At 48.0% G+C, this 22,210-nt stretch overlaps 1 protein-coding gene across 1 annotated transcript; it reads right to left on the reverse strand.

Annotated features, from left to right (window-relative positions):
- Positions 1 to 12,894: 12,894 nt before the first annotated feature.
- LOC119306074 lies at positions 12,895 to 16,391 on the reverse strand. The gene is made up of 5 exons (XM_037582409.1): positions 16,155 to 16,391; positions 15,160 to 16,076; positions 14,258 to 14,419; positions 13,981 to 14,170; positions 12,895 to 13,322 (listed from the first exon to the last, which is right to left on the reverse strand). Exons 2-5 carry the CDS (start codon positions 15,427 to 15,429, stop codon positions 13,297 to 13,299), a joined length of 648 nt encoding a protein of 215 aa, XP_037438306.1. The 5' UTR covers positions 15,430 to 16,076; positions 16,155 to 16,391; the 3' UTR covers positions 12,895 to 13,296.
- Between the last annotated feature and the right edge of the window lie 5,819 nt (positions 16,392 to 22,210).

Here is a 22,210-nt window from a genome sequence, read left to right on the forward strand (position 1 = left end):
TTCTTTACCTCCGGACTATTCCGAAACTCCTCGTGACGTCCGGGATCTCATCCGGGACTCCAAACAACTTTCGATTTGCTGCATACTCATATTCATACAACCCTAGCGTCACCGAACCTTAAGTGTGTAGACCCTACGGGTTCGTGAGACATGTAGACATGACCGAGACGGCTCTCCGGTCAATAACCAACAGCGGGATCTGGATACCCATGTTGGCTCCCACATACTCCTCGATGATCTCATCGGATGAACCACGATGTCGAGGATTCAAGCAACCCCGTATACAATTCCCTTTGTCAATCGGTACGTTACTTGCCCGAGATTCGATCGTCGGTATCCCAATACCTTGTTCAATCTCGTTACCGGCAAGTCACTTTACTTGTACAGTAATGCATGATCCCGTGACCAGACACTTGGTCACTTTGAGCTCATTATGATGATGCATTACCGAGTGGGCCCAGAGATACCTCTCCGTCATACGGAGTGACAAATCCCAGTCTCGATCCGTGTTAACCCAACAGACACTTTCGGAGATACCTGTAGTGCACCTTTATAGTCACCCAGTTACGTTGTGACGTTTGGTACACCCAAAGCACTCCTACGGTATCCGGGAGTTACACTATCTCATGGTCTAAGGAAAAGATACTTGACATTTGAAAAGCTCTAGCAAAATGAACTACACGATCTTGTGCTATGCTTAGGATTGGGTCTTGTCCATCACATCATTCTCCTAATGATGTGATCCCGTTATCAATGACATCTAATGTCCATAGTCAGGAAACCATGACTATCTGTTGATCAACGAGCTAGTCAACTAGAGGCTCACTAGGGACATATTGTGGTCTATGTATTCACACGTGTATTACGATTTCCGGATAATACAATTATAGCATGAATAAAAGACAATTATCATGAACAAGGAAATATAATAATAATCCTTTTATTATTGCCTCTAGGGCATATTTCCAACAAATTCGGCCCCAACATTGATCAAGAACACTCTAGCCAGGTTATCCCTGACGCCAGCGCAGATAGAAGAGATGAAGCGATCCGCTGCCAGGGCTGGCGCTTTGTTGGCACTTACCCGAGCCAAAGCATGGATAGCTAACCTGGATCCGGTTGACATTGCCAAGGGCTTTTCCAGTGAACAAGAAGACGGGGCGGAGTTTGATAACGAAGCCCTCAAAAAAGTGACAAGGGAGATGCGTCCTCTGGCGAGTCAATTGGCAGAAGAAGCGAACTTGACTGTTCACCGGTCCTTCTATGATGCCAACAACAAACGGATTGAGACTGTCATTCCAGAAGTGCAAAATCTTATTCCACCAATTCGTAAGCACACTTACGCCCCTGACGTTGATCCGACTGAACTTATAAGTGAAGAGGCTGTCTTTCAGGCTTTAACCCGGATTGACTGGACCTCCACTGACTTCCAGCCACTGGATGGGGAGGAGGAGGCTGAACCGACGCCAGATGACCCATCAACTTCACATCAACATGGTGATGAGGCTTGATCCGACAATCTGGTTGACGCTTCATAAACTTTATTCTGTTGGAAGAAACAATTCCATATTTTGGGCCTTAAAGCGCCTTGTAATAGGCTTGTGAAGATACTTTGATCTGCTGCCATCGTGCACTGGGATATATTTTGTTTGATCCGCCATGACAATGTCAGTGTTGGCTTATATATCATAATATATTATGCAATCCCTATGTCTGCATAAAAAGAATTATCCTGGCGGTTTATCGCCAAACGGGTCATAATGCCCAAGATAAAGCCTGGCTAATATCCAAAGCAGAATAAATATGAAATAACTCATACCTGTGATATGAAATCACTTAGTCGGTTTACCAACTTTTATTGTAGTAAGGGTGGAAACCCAAATTTTGAACTGTTTGACCTCTCACCATGTAATGATGTTAAGTAATAAGCCATCCGGGTTACAATGAGCACCAGATGGATAAACTGGCAACATGTAGTTAAAGCCAGGCCGGGTTAATAAACACCGGTTTATAATTGTATGTGGTTTGACAACTTATAGTTGAAACCAAGCCGGGTTAACAAACATCGGGTTAATATAATGACTGAAAAGTCAGACGGGTCAAGAGACGCCGGTTAACTCAAAACCTTATCAAAGGAGAGAAAACTTCAAAAAGCAAATAAAACTTGTAGTCGAGGCTTTTCAAGGGCTGACAGGCCCAAATTCGAGGCTTTTCATGGCCTGCCAGGCTGCTGAGTTAAACCATTTGACAAAGCCTTTTAAGATGGGCCTCCAACTAACCAATCGTCGTTTTAACTTTGACAAGTTCGTGGTCTCAATGAGAGTAACTGTCAAACGTTGGTGGGTCATGCCAGGATTACCTGGATAGGAGTGGCTTACTTGATGAAGGCAGGTTAACCCGGGGTTTTAGGTGAATACACCAGGCTTCCATGCCGTGGGTCAGTACCCAGCTACAAGAGTCCTTTAAAACTCCTTGGTATTTTACACAAGGAGCCCCCAAGTAACTTTGTGAGATGTGCTCATGGGTGCCTATATTTGAGCTGTGCATGGCATCCAGACTCTCTTTGGCCCCTTGGGTGTGAAGCTCCCAAGCTGTATTGTGGCTTAATAGCCGGTTTTAAAGGTAGTACTCCGCTTTGTCAGCTGAAGCCCCCATGTAACTCAAAAGATATTTGAGAAAAAATAGCAGAGGCCCTGCTTATAGCAAGGATGCTAGTTTATTATATTGATCATAACATATACATTGTCAAAATATGTACATAAGAAAAGCCTATGGCTCAAGTATAGTAAGGCCGAAGGAGAGCTATGTTCCAGGGTCGCCGGGTCTCCTCCTCAGAACTGCGTGAGTCTTCTCAAATGTCAATGAGGTAGTATGATCCGTTGTGCAGATTTTTGCTGACAACAAAGGGTCCTTCCCAAGGTGGGGATAACTTGTGCATATCGGCCTGATCTTGGATGAGCCGGAGCACTAAGTCGCCTTCTTGAAAGGTTCTTGTCTTAACCCGGTGGCTGTGATAACGCCACAGGTCTTGTTGATAAACCGCCGATCGAGCCAAAGACATGTCCCGTTTCTCATCTAATAGGTCCAGCGCCTCTTAGCGTGCTTGCTCATTGTCCGCTTCAACATAATTAGCAACCCGGGGTGAGTCATGACGAATATCACTTGGGAGGATAGCCTCAGCCCCGTAAACCATGAATAAAGGTGTATAACCCGTTGACCGGTTTGGGGTGGTGTTTATACTCCATAACACAGATGGTAATTCTTCCACCCAACAACCCGGCGTCCGCTTCAAAGGAACCATAAGCCGGGGCTTCATACCCTTCAGGATTTCTTGATTCGCCCTCTCTGCTTGACCATTAGACTGGGGATGAGTCACGGACGCTACATCAAGCCGGATGTGCTCTCGTTGACAAAACTCCTCCATCTCGCCTTTAGAAAGGTTTGTGCCATTATCTGTGATGATGTTGTGTGGAAAACCAGAACGGAAAATGACCTTTTTGAGAAATTGAACCACCGTGGCTGCATCACACTTGCTGACGGGCTCCGCTTCAACCCATTTAGTGAACTTGTCAACCGCCACCAACAGGTGGGTCTTCTTATCTTTGGAACGCTTAAAAGGTCCCACCATATCAAGCCCCCAAGTGGAAAAGGCCAAGTGATAGGAATCATCCGTAGTTCTTGAGCCGGAACATGAGCTCGACGTGAAAACTTCTGACAAGCGTCACACCGCTTTACCAGATCCTCCGCATCAGCATGAGCTGTCAACCAATAGAACCTATGACGAAAAGCTTTAGCTACTAGGGATTTTGAAACGGCATGGTGACCACAATCCCCTTCATGGATTTCACGTAGAATCTCTTGTCCTTCTTCAGGAGAAACACAATGTTGAAACACGCCTGAGACACTGCAACGGTGTAACTCGCCATTGTGAACAACCATGGATTTGGACCGCCGGATTATCTGTCTGGCGAAGACCTCATCATCTGGTAACTCGCCCCGGTTCATATACGCCAAATATGGAACCGTCCAATCTGGAATGACGTGTAAAGCGGCCACCAAGTGGGCCTCCGGATCAGGAACAGCTAAATCCTCCTCTGAAGGCAACTTAACACACGGGTTATGCAGAATATCTAGAAAGGTATTGGGTGGTACCGGTTTGCGCTGAGATCCCAGCCGGCTTAAAGCATCTGTTGCTTCGTTTTTGCGCCGATCAATGTGCTCTACTTGATAACCCTTAAAGTGACCTGCCACAATATCCACCTCGCGTTTATAAGCCGCCATAAGTGGATCCTTAGAATCCCAAGTACCAGAAACTTGCTGAGCCACCAGATCAGAATCTCCAAAACAGCGAACCCGACTAAAGTTCATTTCCTTAGCCACACGGAGACCGTGGAGTAAGGCTTTGTACTCAGCTTCATTGTTAGTACAAGGAAACATTAAGCGGAGAACATAACAAATTTTATCACCTCGAGGGGAAGTAAGGACAACTCCAGCCCCCGAGCCGTCCAATTGCCTGGATCCATCAAAATGAATAGTCCAGTATGTACTGCCCGGTTTGTCCTCTGGTGCCTGTAACTCGGCCCAATCGTTGATGAAGTCGACAAGCGCCTGAGATTTATGGCCGTTCGAGGCATATACTTCAAACCATGTGGACCAAGCTCAATTGTCCACTTTGCAACCCGACCAATTGCTTCCCTGTTCTGAATTATATCGCCCAAAGGAGCAGAACTAACCACTGTGATGGGAATGCCTTGAAAGTATTGCTTGAGCTTTCGACTTGCCATAAAAACCCCATACACCAGTTTCTGCCAATGTGGATATCGTTGTTTTGACTCGATCAGGACTTCACTGATGTAATACACGGGTCGTTGAACTGGGTATTCCTTACCAGCCTCCTTGCGCTCCACCACAATTGCCACGCTGACAGCACGGGCATTAGTAGCCACGTATAATAACAAGGGCTCTTTGTCAACCGGAGCAGCAAGAACCGGCGGTTCAACCAACTGCTGCTTTAACTCCTCAAAAGCCGCATTAGCTGCGTCACTCTAGACGAAATCATCTGTCTTTTTCAACATCTGATACAAAGGAATCGCCTTCTCTCCCAAACGACTGATAAACCGGCTAAGGGCTGCAATCCGACCCGCCAGACGCAGAACATTATTGATACACTTCGGTTTAGCCAGGGATGTAATCACTTTGATTTTTTCCGGATTAGCCTCAATGCCTCTGTTGGACACCAGAAAGCCTAAGAGCTTGCCCGCCGGAACACCAAAAACGCACTTATCCGGATTGAGCATCATTTTGTAAACCCGAAGATTGTCGAATGCCTCCTTGAGGTCATCTATCAAGGTTTCCTTCTTCCTGGATTTTACCACAGTGTCATCCACATAAGCATGAACATTACGCCCAATCTGCGTGTGAAGACAATTTTGCACACAACGCTGATAAGTCGCCTGGGCATTCTTGAGCCCAAAGGGCATAGAAACATAGCAGAAGGCTCCAAAGGGAGTGATGAAGGATGTCTTCTCTTGGTCCTTAACTGCCATCTTAATCTGATGATAACTTGAATAAGCATCCAAGAAACTCAGGCACGCGCAACCCGCCGTCGCATCAATAATCTGATCAATACGCGGGAGAGCAAAAGGATCGGCCGGACAAGCTTTATTCAAATCTGTGTAGTCCACACACATACGCCAAGTGCCATTTTTCTTGAGAACAAGCACCGGATTAGCCAACCACTAGGGGTGAAATACTTCGACGATAAACCCAGCAGCCAACAGCCGGGCTACCTCTTCACCAATGGCCTTGCGTCTTTCCTCGTTAAAGCGGCGAAGAAATTGCTTGACCGGTTTAAACTTGGGATCAATATTGAGAGTGTGCTCAGCGAGTTCCCTCGGTACACCTGGCATGTGAGAAGGCTTCAATGCAAAAATGTCCCGGTTCTCATGGATGAACTTGATGAGCGCACTTTCCTATTTCAGATCCAGATTGGTGCTGATGCTAAACTGTTTGGATGAATCGCCAGGAACAAAGTCAACAAGTTTAGTCTCATCGGCCGGTTTGAACTTCAGGGTCGGGTCATGCTCGGTGCTGGGCTTCTTCAGAGGGGTCATGTCTGCCGGATCAACATTATCTTTGTAAAACTTCAGCTCCTCTGTAGCACAAACCGACTCAGCATAGGTCGCATCACCCTCCTCACAATTCAAAGCGATCTTTCGGCTTCCATGTACTGTGATAGTCCCCTTATGACCTGGCATTTTGAGCTGTAAATAGATATAGCAGGGCCTCGCCATGAATTTGGCATAAGCCGGCCGTCCAAACAGTGCGTGATACGGGCTCTGGATCTTCACTACTTCAAAGGTCAATGCCTCAGACCTAGAATCATGCTCATCTCCAAACACAACTTCTAAAGCAATCTCGCCAACAGGATATGTTGATTTCCCTGGCACCACACCATGAAAAACAGTGTTTGACGGTTTAAGACTCTTGTCTGTCAACCCCATGCGACGGAAAGTCTCATAGTACAGGATATTGATGCTACTTCCTCCATCCATCAGTACTTTGGTGAATTTATAACCTCCCACCTGAGGCGCCACCACCAAAGCGAGGTGACTCGGATTGTCAACCCGGGGCGGATGATCCTCTCTGCTCCACACAATGGGCTGTTCGGACCACCGCAAATAACGTGGCACCGCCGGTTCAACAGCATTAACTGCTCTCTTGTGAAGCTTCTGATCACGCTTGCACAAACTAGTAGTGTACACATGATACTGCCCACCATTCAACTATTTGGGGTGACTTTGATAACCTGACTGCTGCTGATTCCTTTGATTATTCTGTTGGCTATTACCACCTTGGTTGCTCTGGTTGCCCTGCTTATTCTGAAATCTAGAGTTTGAACCGCTGCCACCATGAAAACCTGGACCTGAACCGCCCGACAGGCCCTGATCATACCGGAATAGATCAGAATTTTTGAACTCTTTCATAATGTGACAATCTTTCCAAAGATGTGTTGATGGAGCTTCCTTGGTCCCGTGCTTCGGGCAGGGTTGATTTAACAAATGCTCCAGATTCATCCCACCACCGCGCTGGGGCGGTTTACCTTTACGACGCTGCATATTGGTGTTAGCTACAAAATCTGAACTATCTGCTTTGCGCTTACCATTACCCCCATGGCCTCCTTGGTTGTGATGTTGTCCTTTTGCACCGCCGTTCTTCTTTCCTTTCTCCGGTTTCTCTTCATCAGAATCGGGATCCTTGGTATTATCATAATCGGCATATTTGACCAAAGCTACCATAAGTGTTCCCATGTCATTGCAGTGGCGCTTCAGCCGTCCCAACTTCATCTTCAGTGACTTAAACTGGCAATTACGCTCCAGCGTTATGATCGCTTCGCCAGCATTAATCCGGTCCGACGAATGCAAAACTTCTGAAACCCGGTGCACCCAATGAGTCGTTGACTCATTCTCCCCTTGAACACAGGCATCCAGATCCACAATGGACATAGGCTGCTTGCACGTGTCTTTGAAATTGGCTATAAATCGGGCCTTGAACTGATCCCACGACTCGACAGAGTTGGCTGGTAGATTTTTCAACCAAGTACGGGCTGTCCCTTCCAACATCATCGTGAAATAATTTTCATAAGCCGCTTCGTCCACATCGAGCATCTCCATTGCCATCTCATAACTCCCGACCCACGCCTCAGGAGGCTGATCAGCGGTGTAATTTGGCACCTTATGCAGACCCTTGAAATCTTTGGGCAGTCACACATTACGGAGAGCCAGAATGAGACACGACACTCCCCAAGAACTGAAGGCTAACCCGGTGCCTCGGTCTACTGACGCTGCAGGCTGAACCGGGGCGGGTTGATAACGACCCGTATATTGTGCTGCCAAAGCGGCCTCCCTTCGCGCTCTGCCATTATCCACCACATTGAGCATTTACCTCACCGTGCACTGGATTGGGTCCTTGGGGGACATTGCGGTGTCGCGCACTGCTAGACACTTCTGGTTCATCCATGTGCCTGCTATAACTTTTGCTCGGACGGGGAGTCGAATGAATTCTATCCCGGCTATAGGAATAGGCCTGCTGCTGCACCACGGCGGTTTGAAGAAGATCTCTGGCCAGCACATCTCAATTGCTGCCAGTGAATCACCCTCCATTGGAATAGCTGCCAGGCGAGATGCTGCAGCAATCATGTCATCCAAAGGGCTCGAAAAGTGGCCCGGTGGTGTTGACACGTATTGCGGCGGATTATCCGTTCGTCGAGGTGGTTCCATCGTCCGTGGTTGATCCGGCGCTGCCCTCGGTGCATCGGTCTGGTTTGTAGCTACCGGATTACTTGGCCCAGCCCCGGCGTATTGAAAAGATTTACTCCCTCGAAGACTGGTGGCATACGTGATCGATACTTTCTCCGCATTACATCATTTGATGCATTCTGATCCAACATGAGCCGGTAATTCTGCACCTGTATCTACTGTGATTGGGCATCCAAAGCGGCCCGTTCTTCAGCCAACCTAGCGTCCTCAGTTGCTAGGTCCTCCTTAGCCTGTGTTATCTGGTCCTTCAGCTTCGCAATATTCGCATAATGCTGATCCTGCGTCTCCGGGGTAACTGTCGTGGTTAACAAGGTTGCCCAGGCATCCATCAAATCGGAGAGGACGTGAGCCGGTCGGCGCGCCGGGCCTCCTGCCGCGGCCGCTGATCCAGTATTCATTGCCACTGTGGATGAGGATTGCAGAGTGGGCTGTGTTCCGGCCATGAAAACAGCAACCCGACTTGGCGGTTCAAGGAGGTCCGGAATATTGTTGCCATCGGAATATCATTCAAACACAACATCATGAATTTGGTACAGGGACTCTGTTTCACCAGTGGATGACTCGCCGTCGGAATAGACAGCCGTCTCGCCTTCAGACGCCAGTTCAGATCCGATTCCATGGACACATCCTACGAACGCACGCTTCATGGCGGGCTTAACCCGGGCAGGACTCGCACGCTGAGCCGTCTCGACGAGGTCGGTGTAGATGTCCGACTCAGGGCCCGGTTGGCCGATCTTGCCGATGAAGACATGAATTCCGCCAAAGGGGACCCGGTACCCGTACTCGATTGAGCCGGCCTAGGGGCCCCATCCTTCGTCATCGATGTAGAGCTTGCCGCGACGACCCTTGGTCATCCGGCCGACCACGTACCCCTTGAGTCCTTCAGAGCTGCCTTCAAGAACTTGAAACCATCGTGTGATAGCCCCACGGTGGGTGCCAACTGTCGTGGAATTAACACGTCAGATGCCCTCATGAAAGGACTTAGTCGTGGAGCCATCGCGACGGGTTAGCTTGAAGGGGTTAAACCGGAGAAGGGACATGGGAGTTTTATACTAGTTCGGCCCCTTCGATGAAGGTAACAGCCTACGTCTATTTGTGATGGAATTGATTGAGTTTCGATGACCAGGGAGCAAATACGATTTGCCTGAGTCTCGAGTTGTTGTCTGTTGTCCCTGAACCGCCGCCGGGTCGTCCCTTTATATACACAGGTTGACGCCCGGCCGGTCTACAGAGTCCCGAGGCCGACTCATACAAGTGTCCGGCTCGGTCTCTCCTTTCCTAACTTACAATACAAGTTACATAACCATGGCGGTTTACCACTGTGGGCCCTAATCCGCCTTTGGGCTCCGGGCCTCTAAGCTTCATTAGTAAAGCGCCATCTTCTAGGTCTTCGTGGGCTTCAATGTAGTTGAAGGTGAACCGGCCCTTCCTAAACGGTTTACACTCAGTGATTATATCCCCAACAGCGGCAGCGGCTTTTTGCTGCAACCGGTGTCGTTTTTTGCTACTACCATGTTGATGGTTGCTACAGCCGTTCACAAGGACGGCGGCATCCATTTTTGCTGCAAACGGTCTTGTGTTTTGCTACTACCGGTGTTGACATTTGCTACAACCGTTCACAAGGACACCAACGGTGGCGGCAGCGGCGACGTCCTTTTTGCTACTATCGTTGTCATTTTTTGCTACTATCGGTGTTTCATGTTGCATCCGGCACGACATCGAGCTACAATTGGCGAGTCGTTTTGCTGGGACTAGTGTGAATTTTTGCTACGATATGTGACGGCGGGGCATTTTTGCTACAACCGGCGAGTCATTTTACTGGGACGGGTGTGCATTTTTGCTGCGCCCTGTGAGTTGTTTTTGCTGGGGTCTGTGTGTACTTTTGATACTCTCTGTGACAACAAACTTTTTTCCTGAAATCTAAAAAGCGGCCGGCCACTAAATAGACAGAACGAGCGTCCGAACGCTCGCCGCTCGATCGACTCAGATCGTGCGGCCCGCAACGCCAGGTGTTACCTGGTCGGCGAGGCAGTCGCGAGCACCGCGCTACACGACAGACGTCCAATCTCTCCTCCTCCACCTTCTCCTCTTCAGCCACGCCCATCTTCCCCCGTCGTTCCCCTTCTCCATCCACCTACCCCCGAGCAGCAGGGAGCATCGGCGCCTGCGCTGCGTCGCCATGGATGGCCCGCCCCGAGTAGCAGCCAGCAGCCAACGACGTGAGGCTGGGAGTTCCTCTCCTCCCCGGATCCCGGTGACGGCGAGATCCAGCAGATGTAGACCAACCGGCGGTTGTCGTCGCCACGGCACGCGGCCCTTCATGGGCTTGTGCTTCCGCTCGCCAGGCGACGTGGTTCCCAGTGACTTACCACACGGCTGCTTCGATCTGTGCCCCGATGACATGCCTAGTGCCCCAAGAAGGTCGTATCTTCTCCTCATCCACTCCTTTTGCTCTCTTTCTCTCTCTTCTTCCCTGGCCTGATGCGATGATTTGCCCCCAACAAATCCATCAATTTTTCATGTTTCCTTGCCGAGAATGAATAGATTGGATGTGTTGGTTCGTTGCTGCAGGGACGTGCTGGAGTCCTCGTCCACTGCATCTAGTAATTACAGGCCGCAGCATGGGAAGATAGAGAATCTCTGCCAACATTTCTGCTCAGACTGTGTACAACTACAAAGTGTTGCAGTACCCAGATCAGAAGCCTCTGCATCCTGAAACGGCACCTTCGCCACTTGCAGATACAGAACAAGTATTTACAGGGTAGTTTTAGTTGGCATCTATAGTAGTTTTAGTTGCACACATAGTTGTTTTTCGTTGGACATGATTATTGGGAAGTTATACATACGGTGATCATTTTTGTTGGCATCTATAGTAGTTTTAATTTAATTGCACACATATTTGTTCTCAGTTGGATACGATCATTGGGAAGTTGTACACACAGCGATCATTTTTTGTTGGCATCTACAGTACTTCTAGATATTACGCACATAATTGTTCTCGGTTAGATACGGTCATTCGGAAGTTACATACACGGTGATCATTTTTTGTTGGCATCTATAGTAGTTCCAGTTGCACACATAGTTGTTTTCAGTTGGACACAATCATTGAAAAGTTGCACACACAAGGATCATTTTTGGTTGGCATCTATAGTAGTTCTAGTTGCACGTAGTTGTTTTCAGTTGGACACGGTCGTTGGAAAGTTGCACACACAACGATTATTTTTTGTTGGCATCTATAGTAGTTTTACTTGCACACATAGTTGTTTTCAGTTGGACACGGTCATTGGAAATAGTTAGCAGGGGCAATAGAAGTAGTTGCACAGAATCTGCTAGGCAGTTGGCCAGGGCAACAGATAAAGTTGCACATCTCACTGACATGAATTTGTTGAATGGTGAAAAAATGCACATCCATAGACCATGAGGGTGCAGAAAAGTTGTATACAGGTGAGACCCTCTAGATGCACATCTCACTAGTTGGTGTGGGTGGGAAGGGGTGCTAGCAATGAAAACTACACATCCACGGGTACGGGGGAAAATTACACATGCACATCAACCGTTAGGTAGTTGGTTGGGACAGTTTCCGAAGTTGCACATCCACTGCTTGGCAGTTGACCGGGGTAGCAAATAGTAAAATTTGCACTTCCAACTAGAGGAGAAAAGTTACACATCGACTACTAAGCAGTTGGATGGGGCAGCGGACGAAGTTGCACATCTCACTTGATATTGGGTAGTTTGAGGCGAGGTTTCGTCATTGAAAACTGCACATCCATAGACGGAGAAAAAATTGCACATTGACTATTAGGTACTTGTACATCAACAACTAGCCAGTTGCACAAAACGGGGATAAAATTGCACAAAAAAAAGTTCATCAAAACATATCCATGCGGGATCTTGTTTCGAAGAGCACATCACGAGGATTTCAGTGGTGAAAGCGGATCTTAATTTTAATGTTTGATTCAAAAGTTATGGCTTTTTTAAGAAACAAAAATTGAAAAGCAAACTAGATTGTCAATTTCTTTTTGTGTACCAGGAACCATGTATTTTTTTCCACCGGCCGCTCTGAAGTTCTACTTAAAAACAAATAATTGCTATTTATAGATTATAGGGGACCAAAACTTCCCGTTTCAGGCCGGCCGCTTGCAAAGCGAGCGGCCGCTCGCTAGACAGGTCCAACTTTTTTTGCTACAACCGGCAAATCGTTTGCTGGGTCCAGCATGATTTTTTGCTACGACCGACACTGGCGAATTTATTTTGCTACAAATGATGAGTTGTTTTGCTTGGACCGGTGACAATTTTGCCTACGTCGCTGGAACGGCCGATCATTTTTGCTGGAACCGGCGAGAATTCAAGTACCCAGGAAATCCTGTCCCGGCTTCACTCAGTGTAGGTTTTAGTCACAGGCCACGCTCAGCAATGTACTCGTGCAGCCGACTCGCCCACAGAGGCTGCCAAGTGGATCAGTTTCATCATACGTTCTGAATAGACCATCTCAGCTATGTACTCATGCAGCCAACCAAACACGATGGGCAACAAGAATAAGCATGCATGCTCAATAAACCAAACATAAGCAGGGAACTTAAGCAAACAATCACCACGAGAAGCCAGTAAAACAAGTCTTCCAGGAGCGATAGACCAGGATACGCAACATTTTACTACATAATAAGTCGTACCAGACACGACTAAACAAAACGTACGACTTCAGCAGCTTGATTTGATCAGTTCAGGGATGACACTGACAGAGTTCAGGAAATGAGCAAGAGCGATACGGGGACGGGTTTAAGCCTTCCCAACAGCATCCAGGCGAGGCACACAACAGAATCCAGCACGAGCTCATACTTCATTTGAGCGGGACACGTGTCGGGCAGGGGCAGGCCCACGATCTCGGTTGACAAAACGCAGGAAGTACCACCTTGTTGGTGAAATATTCAGGGGCATGGGAGTCTCTGAGTAGAGAAGCGACGATAGCAGACAGACTGCACTACTGCTTGTTCTGAAAACTTAAGCCTGTTGAAACAACAACAGAAGACACAATGAGCACATACAAGTCCCGGCTAAACAGAATTGAACCAGCATATTCAACTTGCTCTGTTTATTCTAGTGCTCAGAGGATGTGCTATTAACATGAAGCCATTCAGAAGATATAACTTATCATTCCTCAATTTCTCTGGACCTCAAAGCAACTACAGAGCACCAAGTTCGAAAACCTCAATAAAGTGCTCCTGCATTCAGCAACCTGCTGGGTTTTAATAATAAACCAGGCATTATCCTCCTACTTAAAAGCATAGGCATGCACCTGTAGTTGTTGCCCCAGGGGATGCAGTCACCATGTATACTGTTAGGTGCTGATCACCAGCAGCCTAAACAACCGATCAAGATGCGACATTGTGGATGAAAGGTACGGTACGGTGCCATAATGGCACACAAGACAAGCGATGTAGAAATGGTGCATGTATTTCTGCTTTGGCCTAGGTTTACATTTTCATTGAAATATATAGGTGCGTCTTTTGCATTTCTAACTTCACCAAATGGTTGAATATCTAGTTTTCCAAATTTAAGTACTAGTTTGTGATTTACTTTCCTAGAATAACAATACAGTTTTCCAACTGTCACACATGCAGACTACATAAACAATATAACAGTAAAAAGTGGTAGTAATACTTACGTTCACAAGCGTCCTCCTTCTCCTCAATGTTTATTAGTTCCAAATGTACTCCATGATAAGCAAGGACCGTCAATAATTGGTGAATCCTTTTATCGTCTTTCACATGATTGATTTTGACTGACTTGAGATGTTTTGACACCAAAAATTGTTCCGTTGGCTTGTAGATTTCACTCGTTTCAATGTGAAATTCCTGTTAAAAACAAAATAATTAACTGAAAGGAATAAGCAGTACATGGCAATTTCAAAGATAAGGCATCATACATGAAAAAAATTATACCTCAGAGCGACTAGCAAGTTCAAGCGTAAGCCTCTGTAGAATTGGTGAGTGCTGGAGAAAGTAAACTAGTCCACAGAAGTTAGCAGCCATACACCAGTCACCGAGCAACAATGTTTTTACCTTGCTAAACATAGGGGACCATTTTATATCATTTCTGAAGACCTGGGCAAAGTGAAAAAAAAGAGAATAATTGAAAGTCTTAATTCAAGTATATGATTTAGTAATACTGAAATGAATTACAAGCATTCAACAAATTCTAAATTTGAGTAACTATGCACAAGCAATAAAGCGATTTATACCCTGGACCGGATTTTAGAATCATATTTAATTAAGGCGCACCATTTAAGTGTCACACAAATTGAGATGGCTCCCAGATTAATCTGAATCATATGCTTTTGCATAGTACAATGTAAGTACCAAGTAGCCTCACATGCATACTATATGCATAATGCCTTTCTCATGAACAAACTATATATAGGGGCTATCTTCATAGAAACATGATGGCTGCCCCTTGCAGTTCAGGCATCCAGAGTGGCAGAGTTAACAACAGCTGGCTAGATTTGCAAACCACTTTCCTGCCTCTTTTTTCCCCTCTATTTTTTTTTACATCGGCTCAGAATCAGTTTTGCTTAGTTTAGCTCCATTTGCTAGAGTTGTTTTGGGGTTTTGGGTTTGAGGTCTTGTAAGTTATGAGCCTTCTCGGCATTCTTCTCGTAATCAAAATGGTGCATGTTCAAGAAAATAGAAAACATATGATTAAAACGAGTGAGTCGGTGACAAACATGCAATACACACCAGAAACCAGTTTAATATGCTCCGACTGACTAATACGCTGATGCAAAGATGAATTGAAGGAGTCAGCAAAACAAAGATATCGATAGGAAAAAAAAGCACAAGCATACCATAGACTTTTGGGTTATCAGCTCTAAATTCGTAGCGCCTGATAAACCTTGGAGAAGCACACAATCATCTATACCATAGCACTCCACACATGACTCAAGACCACAGTCCCTGTTAGAACTATTTCTACAATTATCTCTGCAGTAGGGTCCAGCGTTGATAAATGCCGTTACCAATGATGGCAGACTCTCAAGCAACGGAGTCCAACCCACACAGTCGTCTAGTTCCAAGATAACCAGACCCGGTGCAGAAATAACAAACCGGGTTTCCATTGGGAAAAAAACCTGTATCTCTCATCGTCATATGTTGTAGAGATTTTAGGAAAACAGTCCGGATGTTGATTATACAGTCTTGAATGTCCAACACCTCCAGTAACTGACAGCCCAAAACATCAAGAGAGAAATCCTCAAACTGGACACAATAAAGAATTAAGCTTGTCAAGTGCTGAGAGATGAGAGTTCCAGCAAGTATCCTCAAAGGACGATACATGGCTATTTCAAATCGAAGAACCCTCGCTTTGCATGACACAGCATAACGGAGCCACAGCTCAAAGTATTGCTGAATCTCCTCCTCGTCGCAATCATGGTGATCATCACGAAAAAGGATCTCACATTCACGCAGAGGAGTTGGGTCGCGGTATTGGAGAAGGCTGTGAACAAAATGGCTCAAGTCCTGCCCAAACTGGTAGGTCCCAGCGTAGGCGTCGAGGCGAATGGCCGGCACGGACTTCCAGAGGGTGCGCCAGCGGGTGGCGAGCACGCACGTCTGCACGGCCTGGCGCGAGGGCAGGAACGACAGCACCAGCTGGATCAATTTGTCCGGCAGCGTGCTTAGGCGGTCCTCGCTCTCAGCCACAGCGGCTTGCTTGCTGCAGAGCCTCTCGGCCATTCCGTCGAACAGGTGGTGTCCCGCCCAGAAGCTGCCGATGGTGGCAGACACAGAATGAGCAAACAGGCGGCAAAGATTGGCAAAGAAGCCAAGATTCGCACCAAGTTACCTCTGGTCGCCGCCGCGCAGGAGGCCCGTCCGATGGAGTGCTCCCGCTCCTCGGCGGCGGCGGGTTTGCTCTGCACTCCGGGTCGCGACGTGAGCAGAGCGCTCACTCCCCTAAGCCGTCTCGGTTCTGGGTTCTCTGCTGGTGGGGGAGAGGGATGCGGCGGGCCAGCGGCGAACGGATATGGAGCGTCACCGCGTCGAGTCGCCTCGCCTCCCCGGCGATCGCCGTGCATTCATTTCCTCGAGCAGCACGAAGCGTGGCGCGGGGAGACGAGAGGAACACGGGGGGCAAGGGGAGAGACCTACTATTTGACGCTCCGTGCGAGGGGAAGGAAACGCAGCACAGGCGTGCGAGTGGGCCGGCCCGTTTAAGCGTGTCCAACTCCACTTGTAAAAAAGAAAAAAACTCTCTCTCTCTCCACCGCCTTACCAAACCTCTCCGTCCAGATACGCTCCGAACCGTTTTCCTAGGGTTCAAGTAGCAAGGCGGCGCGTTGGCGATTTTCGGATCTCCACGGTGCCAATCTAGGGTTTATCCCCTGGCGGCGAAACCCTCGACGGCTCTCAGGCAATAGCGCTCGGGGTGAGAAAGGGGGGATCCTTGTATCCTTACCCACCCTTGGTGCACGGCAGGGGGCGTGAGGAAGGAAGCACGGCGACTCGGGCGGCCATGGCGAGTTCGAGCAACCAGCAACCAGATGGGATCAGGCGGGAGGAGGGAGTAGAGCAGCTATTCCAGAAGATGGGTTTAACGGACAAAGAGAAGGCAACGTTGGTGGTAGATGATGAGGAAGGCACAGCGGAGGACCTGAGATGGTCGCTTATTGGTAAGGTCTTGTACCGTAGGGTTTTGCATATTAGCACGATCACAGATGCTCTCCGTCCAGCATGGGGGAACCCGAGGGATCTGAAGTTCCGATCTAGAGGAGAGAATGTGTTCGTGGCCAGTTTTGAAGGCAAGAGAGATCGTGATCGGGTCCTGGAAGGAGGGCCGTGGGCTGTGGGCAAACATTGCGTGGTGGTAGAGATTTTTAACATCACCTCACGCCCCTCAGAGCTCAGTTTCGACAAGATAAGGATTTGGGCAAGGGTGGTGAACCTGCCGTTCAACCTGCTGTGCCCTCCATGGCCGGCACGGATTGCGGCAATGGTGGGTCAAGTCATCCAGCTTGATGCAGACGCTAAAGGCTATGCGGCTAGTGACTGTGTGAGAGCCAGGATCTGGCTCAATGTGCATGAACCTGTGATGAGATGGGTACAGTTAGAATCGGCAAAAAAAGGGACTACAGAATTCTTTGACATACAATATGAGAATCTGCCGTACTTCTGCTTCTCGTGTGGGATCCTCGGCCATGCGGAAGTTATGTGTCCAACACCTGCTGGGAGAGATGAGTTTGGAAGACCACCGTATCGTGAATCTTTAAGATACCTGGGGTACCGGGCTAAGGGCTGGGGTGACCCTGCTGCTAGCTTTGAAGGTCACCAAACTGGCCTGAAGGACAAGGGAATACCAGGAGTGGAACAGGATGATGTTGAGAAGGGAGATGAGGCTACTTCGCCGGCAAAAAGTGCAAACGGCAGAGTGCAGAATGCAGTGTATCAGTTTAATGCTAGAGGCAGAGGTGGTGTAGCCCGAGGTGGAGGGCGTACTTCTGGGAGGGACGACAACAGAGGTAGGGGAGTGTACCAAAGAGTTGATATGAATCACACAGACACAAATATCACAGGTGCACTCATGCTTCTGGACCAAGACACCTTGAATAAGAAAAGAGCTAGTGAGGAACAAAAGGCAGAATCGGATAATGATAGCAGGGATTCTAAGAAGAAAAAGTCCGTGATTGAGGAGGCAAATTCAGAAGCGGAGGCTGCTGGACAGCCCCGCAAGACACAATGAATGTAATAACTTGGAACTGTCGCGGGCTTGGGAACCCGGAGACAGTTCGGGAGCTTCACAATCTGGTGAGGCTAGAAGCGCCCGCCCTTGTTTTTGTGTGTGAGACAAAGATCAAGGGTAATCGTGTGACCGATCTAACAAAGCGACTTGGGTTTGAAGGTTGTTTTTCAATTGATAGTGCAGGCCTCAGTGGGGGTTTGGCGCTGTTTTGGTCCAAAGGAGTACAGGTGAAAGTTGAGACAAGGTCTGATCAGCATATTGATACAACAGTCACTAATGTTGGATCTGATAACAAGTGCTGGAGGTTTACGGGGTTCTATGCGAAAGCAAAACGCAAGGAACGCTCAGCTAGTTGGGAACTGTTAAGATGGTTGCGTGCCCAAAGTGACCTACCGTGGCTGTGTGGCGGTGATATGAACAAAATTCTCCATGGTTCTGAGTACTTTGGCATGCACGACCGCCCGGAGTGGCAGATGGAAGGCTTCCGAGAAGTCATGGATTTCTGCGGTTTCCATGATCTGAGGTTTCATGGGACGCCGTTTACATGGGATAATATGCAAGATGGCCAAGCTAACGTCAAGGTTAGACTGGATCGGTTCCTCGCCGATCCCGAGATGATGCGTATGTATGCAGGCACCTTTGTACGCCATGTGTGGTCTCCCCGATCAGACCACTGTATGCTCGTGGCACGGGTCCGCTCTTTGAGTGGGCAGGATAGCCCAGCAGCTAAACAGTTTAGGTACGAAGATGCTTGGCATGAGGAGGAGTCTTACGAGGAGGAGGTGACATGAGCCTGGCGGAAGGGAGCAGGTAGTGATGGATTGCTGGGGCTAAATGAGGCCTTAATGCAAATGCAAGGGAGTTTGACGAGTTGGAAAGATAAGAAGTTGGGTGACATCAAATGCAGGATCAAGAAAATTCGTAGAGATTATGAGAAAGAGAGGAAAGGATCCTTGTTCTGTGGTCCCTCGGCTAAGGAGCGAGAGCTAGCCAGACAACTGTCAGATATGCTTCACAAGCAAGAGATCATGGCGAGGCAGAGATCAAGAATTGGGTGGCTTAAAGCTGGTGATTGCAATACGGGTTTCTTTCATGCCCAAGCATCCGCAAGGCGGAGTCAGAATAGAATCACGTGTTTACAAGCATCGGATGGCTCTTTGTGTGGGCAGAAGGAAGAGATCAATTCGGAGGTGCAGCATTTCTATGAGGGGTTATATCAGGCCCAAGATGATACGAATATTGGTATGGTGCTGCACCATGTTTCGGCAATGGTGAACGATGAGATGAATGCTAGACTCCTTCGTCCTTTTTCAGCGGAGGAAGTAACGGCGGCGCTGTTCTCAATGGGCCCTTCCAAAGCACCAGGGGTGGATGGCTTCAATGCCGGGTTTTACCAGCGCCATTGGGAGCTCATCAAGGAGGATGTGACGGCGGCGGTCCTTGGTTTCTTAAATGGTGGCTATATGCCGGAGGTTGTGAATAAAACGGTAATTGTACTTGTGCCAAAAGTAAAGAATCCTCAAAATATTACCCAGTATAGACCAATCTCTCTTTGCAATGTCATTTATAAGATTTGTTCTAAAGTGTTAGCTAATCGGCTAAAGGAGATCTTAGATGAAATTATTGCAGAAGAGCAGAGTGCCTTCGTTCCTGGGAGGCTAATCACAGACAATGTGCTAACGGCTTATGAGTGCGTTCACTCGATGAAGAGGAAGAAAGGGAAGCAAGGCTATTGTGCTGTGAAGATCGACATGATGAAGGCATATGACCGTGTCGAGTGGATTTATCTACAGGGTATGATGCAGCAGCTAGGCTTTGAGGAAGCTTGGATATCGTTGGTTATGCGATGTGTATCAACAGTGAGCTTCCAGGTAAAGGTCAATGGGGAGTTATTACCCTCATTCAGGCCTACGAGAGGTTTAAGGCAGGGGGACACAATCTCCCCGTACTTATTCCTGCTTTGTGGGGAAGGATTATCTTGTATGCTAAAAAACTATGATGGTGGCTGGATTGACAGAGGAATTCGGGTCAGCACAAGAGCTCCATGGATTTCCCACTTGTTGTTTGCTGATGATTGCTTGATTTTTATGAAGTCAGACCATAGGAGTGCTATGAGATTAAATTCCATCCTTCAAGACTACTCTAGTGGCTCTGGCCAGAGTGCCAATTTGGCTTAAAGTTCGGTCTTCTTCAGTCCGAACTGTGGGGCTTCTAATAAACGAGGAGTGAAGAACACACTGAACATCCACCGGGAAGCATTCACAGAGAAATACCTTGGCCTCCCTATGGCTGTGGGCAGATTAACGGAGCAACAGTTTGAACATCTCAATGAGAGAGCTAGAGGGAAGGTACAAGGGTGGTGTGAACGTTTGGCATCGTGTGCAGCGAGGGAAGTTCTCTTGAAATCAGTGGTACAAGCTCTACCGACCTACTCTATGAGTTGTTTCAAACTCACAAAAGGTCTGTGCAAGAAACTTATGAAGACTATGTCTAAATATTGGTGGGCTGGATCACTTGACAAAAGAGGAATGCACTGGCAAGCCTGGGAAAAAATGGCAATCCCAAAGACCAAGGGAGGTATGGGATTCAGAGATTTGGAAGTTTTCAATGATTCAATGCTGGCCAAACAGGCTTGGAGACTGTTGGAATACCCGGACAGCTTATGTGCGAGGGTTTTGAAAGGGAGGTACTACCCTGATGGTGAGTTTCTCTCTGCGAACTGCCCCGCAAGTGCTTCTCGCACTTGGAAGGCAATCATGTGTGGGCGTGAGCTGCTGAAGACAGGGCTCATCCGACGTGTTGGCGATGGAATGAGAACAGAGATATGGCATGACAACTGGATTGAGGGCACAAGATCTATGCGCCCACTAGGAAGGCTCGCTGAGGATCCGGTTCAGCTGGTTGGGGACCTTTTGGATCCGGTTACTGGCAAATGGAACGAGGATATAGTACGTCAAGTATTCCTCCCACCAGATGTTGAAGCCATTCTGGCTATGCCGAGGCCTAGACGGGGTGGAGAGGATATTTGGGCGTGGGCATGGGAGAGATCTGGAGTCTTCAGTGTAAGGTCAGCCTACCGAGAAGCAACGGATCGCAAACAGAATCTACAGGCCATGGAGGGCAGCTCTCAAGGGGCTGATCGCATGTGGAAGGGGCTTTGGAAGCTTCAGGTGCTGCCAAAGATCCGGGTCTTTTGGTGGCGGGTGGTCAAAAATATGCTACCCTGCATGAAGGAGCTGCAACGACGCCATGTGAGCGATTATGCAGCATGTCCGATGTGTGGAAATGGAGATGAAAGTCTCTATCACTGTTTGATGACATGTGATCACGCCAAGCTATTTTGGGTGGAGGCAGAAACTGTATTTACTGTCAAGGTGCCCCGACTCCACCCACACACTTGGGCTACTGATTTGCTGGATGCTAGGTTGGTACCAAAGAAAGATGCAGCTATTGCTATTACGGTGATGTGGGCTATTTGGAGCAGCCGGAACAGGTTCACTCACCATGAAGAAAGATATCAACCCAAGCGATCCATGGAGGTCATTTCTGAAATTGTGAGGACACTGGAGATTCCCCCCACGACAGATACCACTGCGGTTCACGAGCAGCAGAGATGGGAGGCGCCGGCGTCCGGGGTGGTCAAGCTGAATGTTGACGGCGCGGTCGACACGGCTAGCGCAAAGGGTGGCACAGGCGTAGTTGCCCGTAACAGTGAAGGCAACCTGCTAGTATCGCGGTGCACTGGCTACCAAGGGGTGGTTGATCCCCTAACTGTGGAGATGTTGGCTTGCAGGGATGCTATCTTGCTTGCAAGGGAGAAGAACTATCAGAACGTGATAATTGAGACAGATTGCCTCAATGCTGTTCAGCTCTGGGAAGGAAGGCTAAGAGGTAAATCTAAGGGGTTCCATATTTTCCAAGAGATGCAGGAGGAGATGCCGTTTTTTCAGGGATTTCAGCTTCGTTATGCTAGCCGTCTAGTAAATTCTGTTGCTCATACTTGTGCTAAGGAAGCTTTAGTGGTAGACAATGTTGCTACCTACTCTAATGTAATCCCTGAATTTCTGAGATGCGCTGTGCACTCAGATTTGCTACCGCTGAATGAATAAAATCCGGAGAGCGGAGGTTTCAAAAAAAAAAAAAAAAAACCTCTCCGTCCAGCG

This window comes from Triticum dicoccoides, chromosome 5B, assembly GCF_002162155.2.
Source record: "Triticum dicoccoides isolate Atlit2015 ecotype Zavitan chromosome 5B, WEW_v2.0, whole genome shotgun sequence".
Taxonomy (NCBI): Eukaryota; Viridiplantae; Streptophyta; class Magnoliopsida; order Poales; family Poaceae; genus Triticum; species Triticum dicoccoides.

Excerpts from the sequence above, each read along its gene's own strand:
- LOC119306074 (XM_037582409.1), bottom strand. The coding sequence starts at position 15,429 with ATGGAAACCCGGTTTGTTATTTCTGCACCGGGTCTGGTTATCTTGGAA. Across the intron at positions 14,420-15,159 it reads TGATAACCCAAAAGTCTATG|GTCTTCAGAAATGATATAAA; the intron begins GTATGCTTGTGC and ends CACTTTGCCCAG. Across the intron at positions 14,171-14,257 it reads AACTTGCTAGTCGCTCTGAG|GAATTTCACATTGAAACGAG; the intron begins GTATAATTTTTT and ends TGTTTTTAACAG.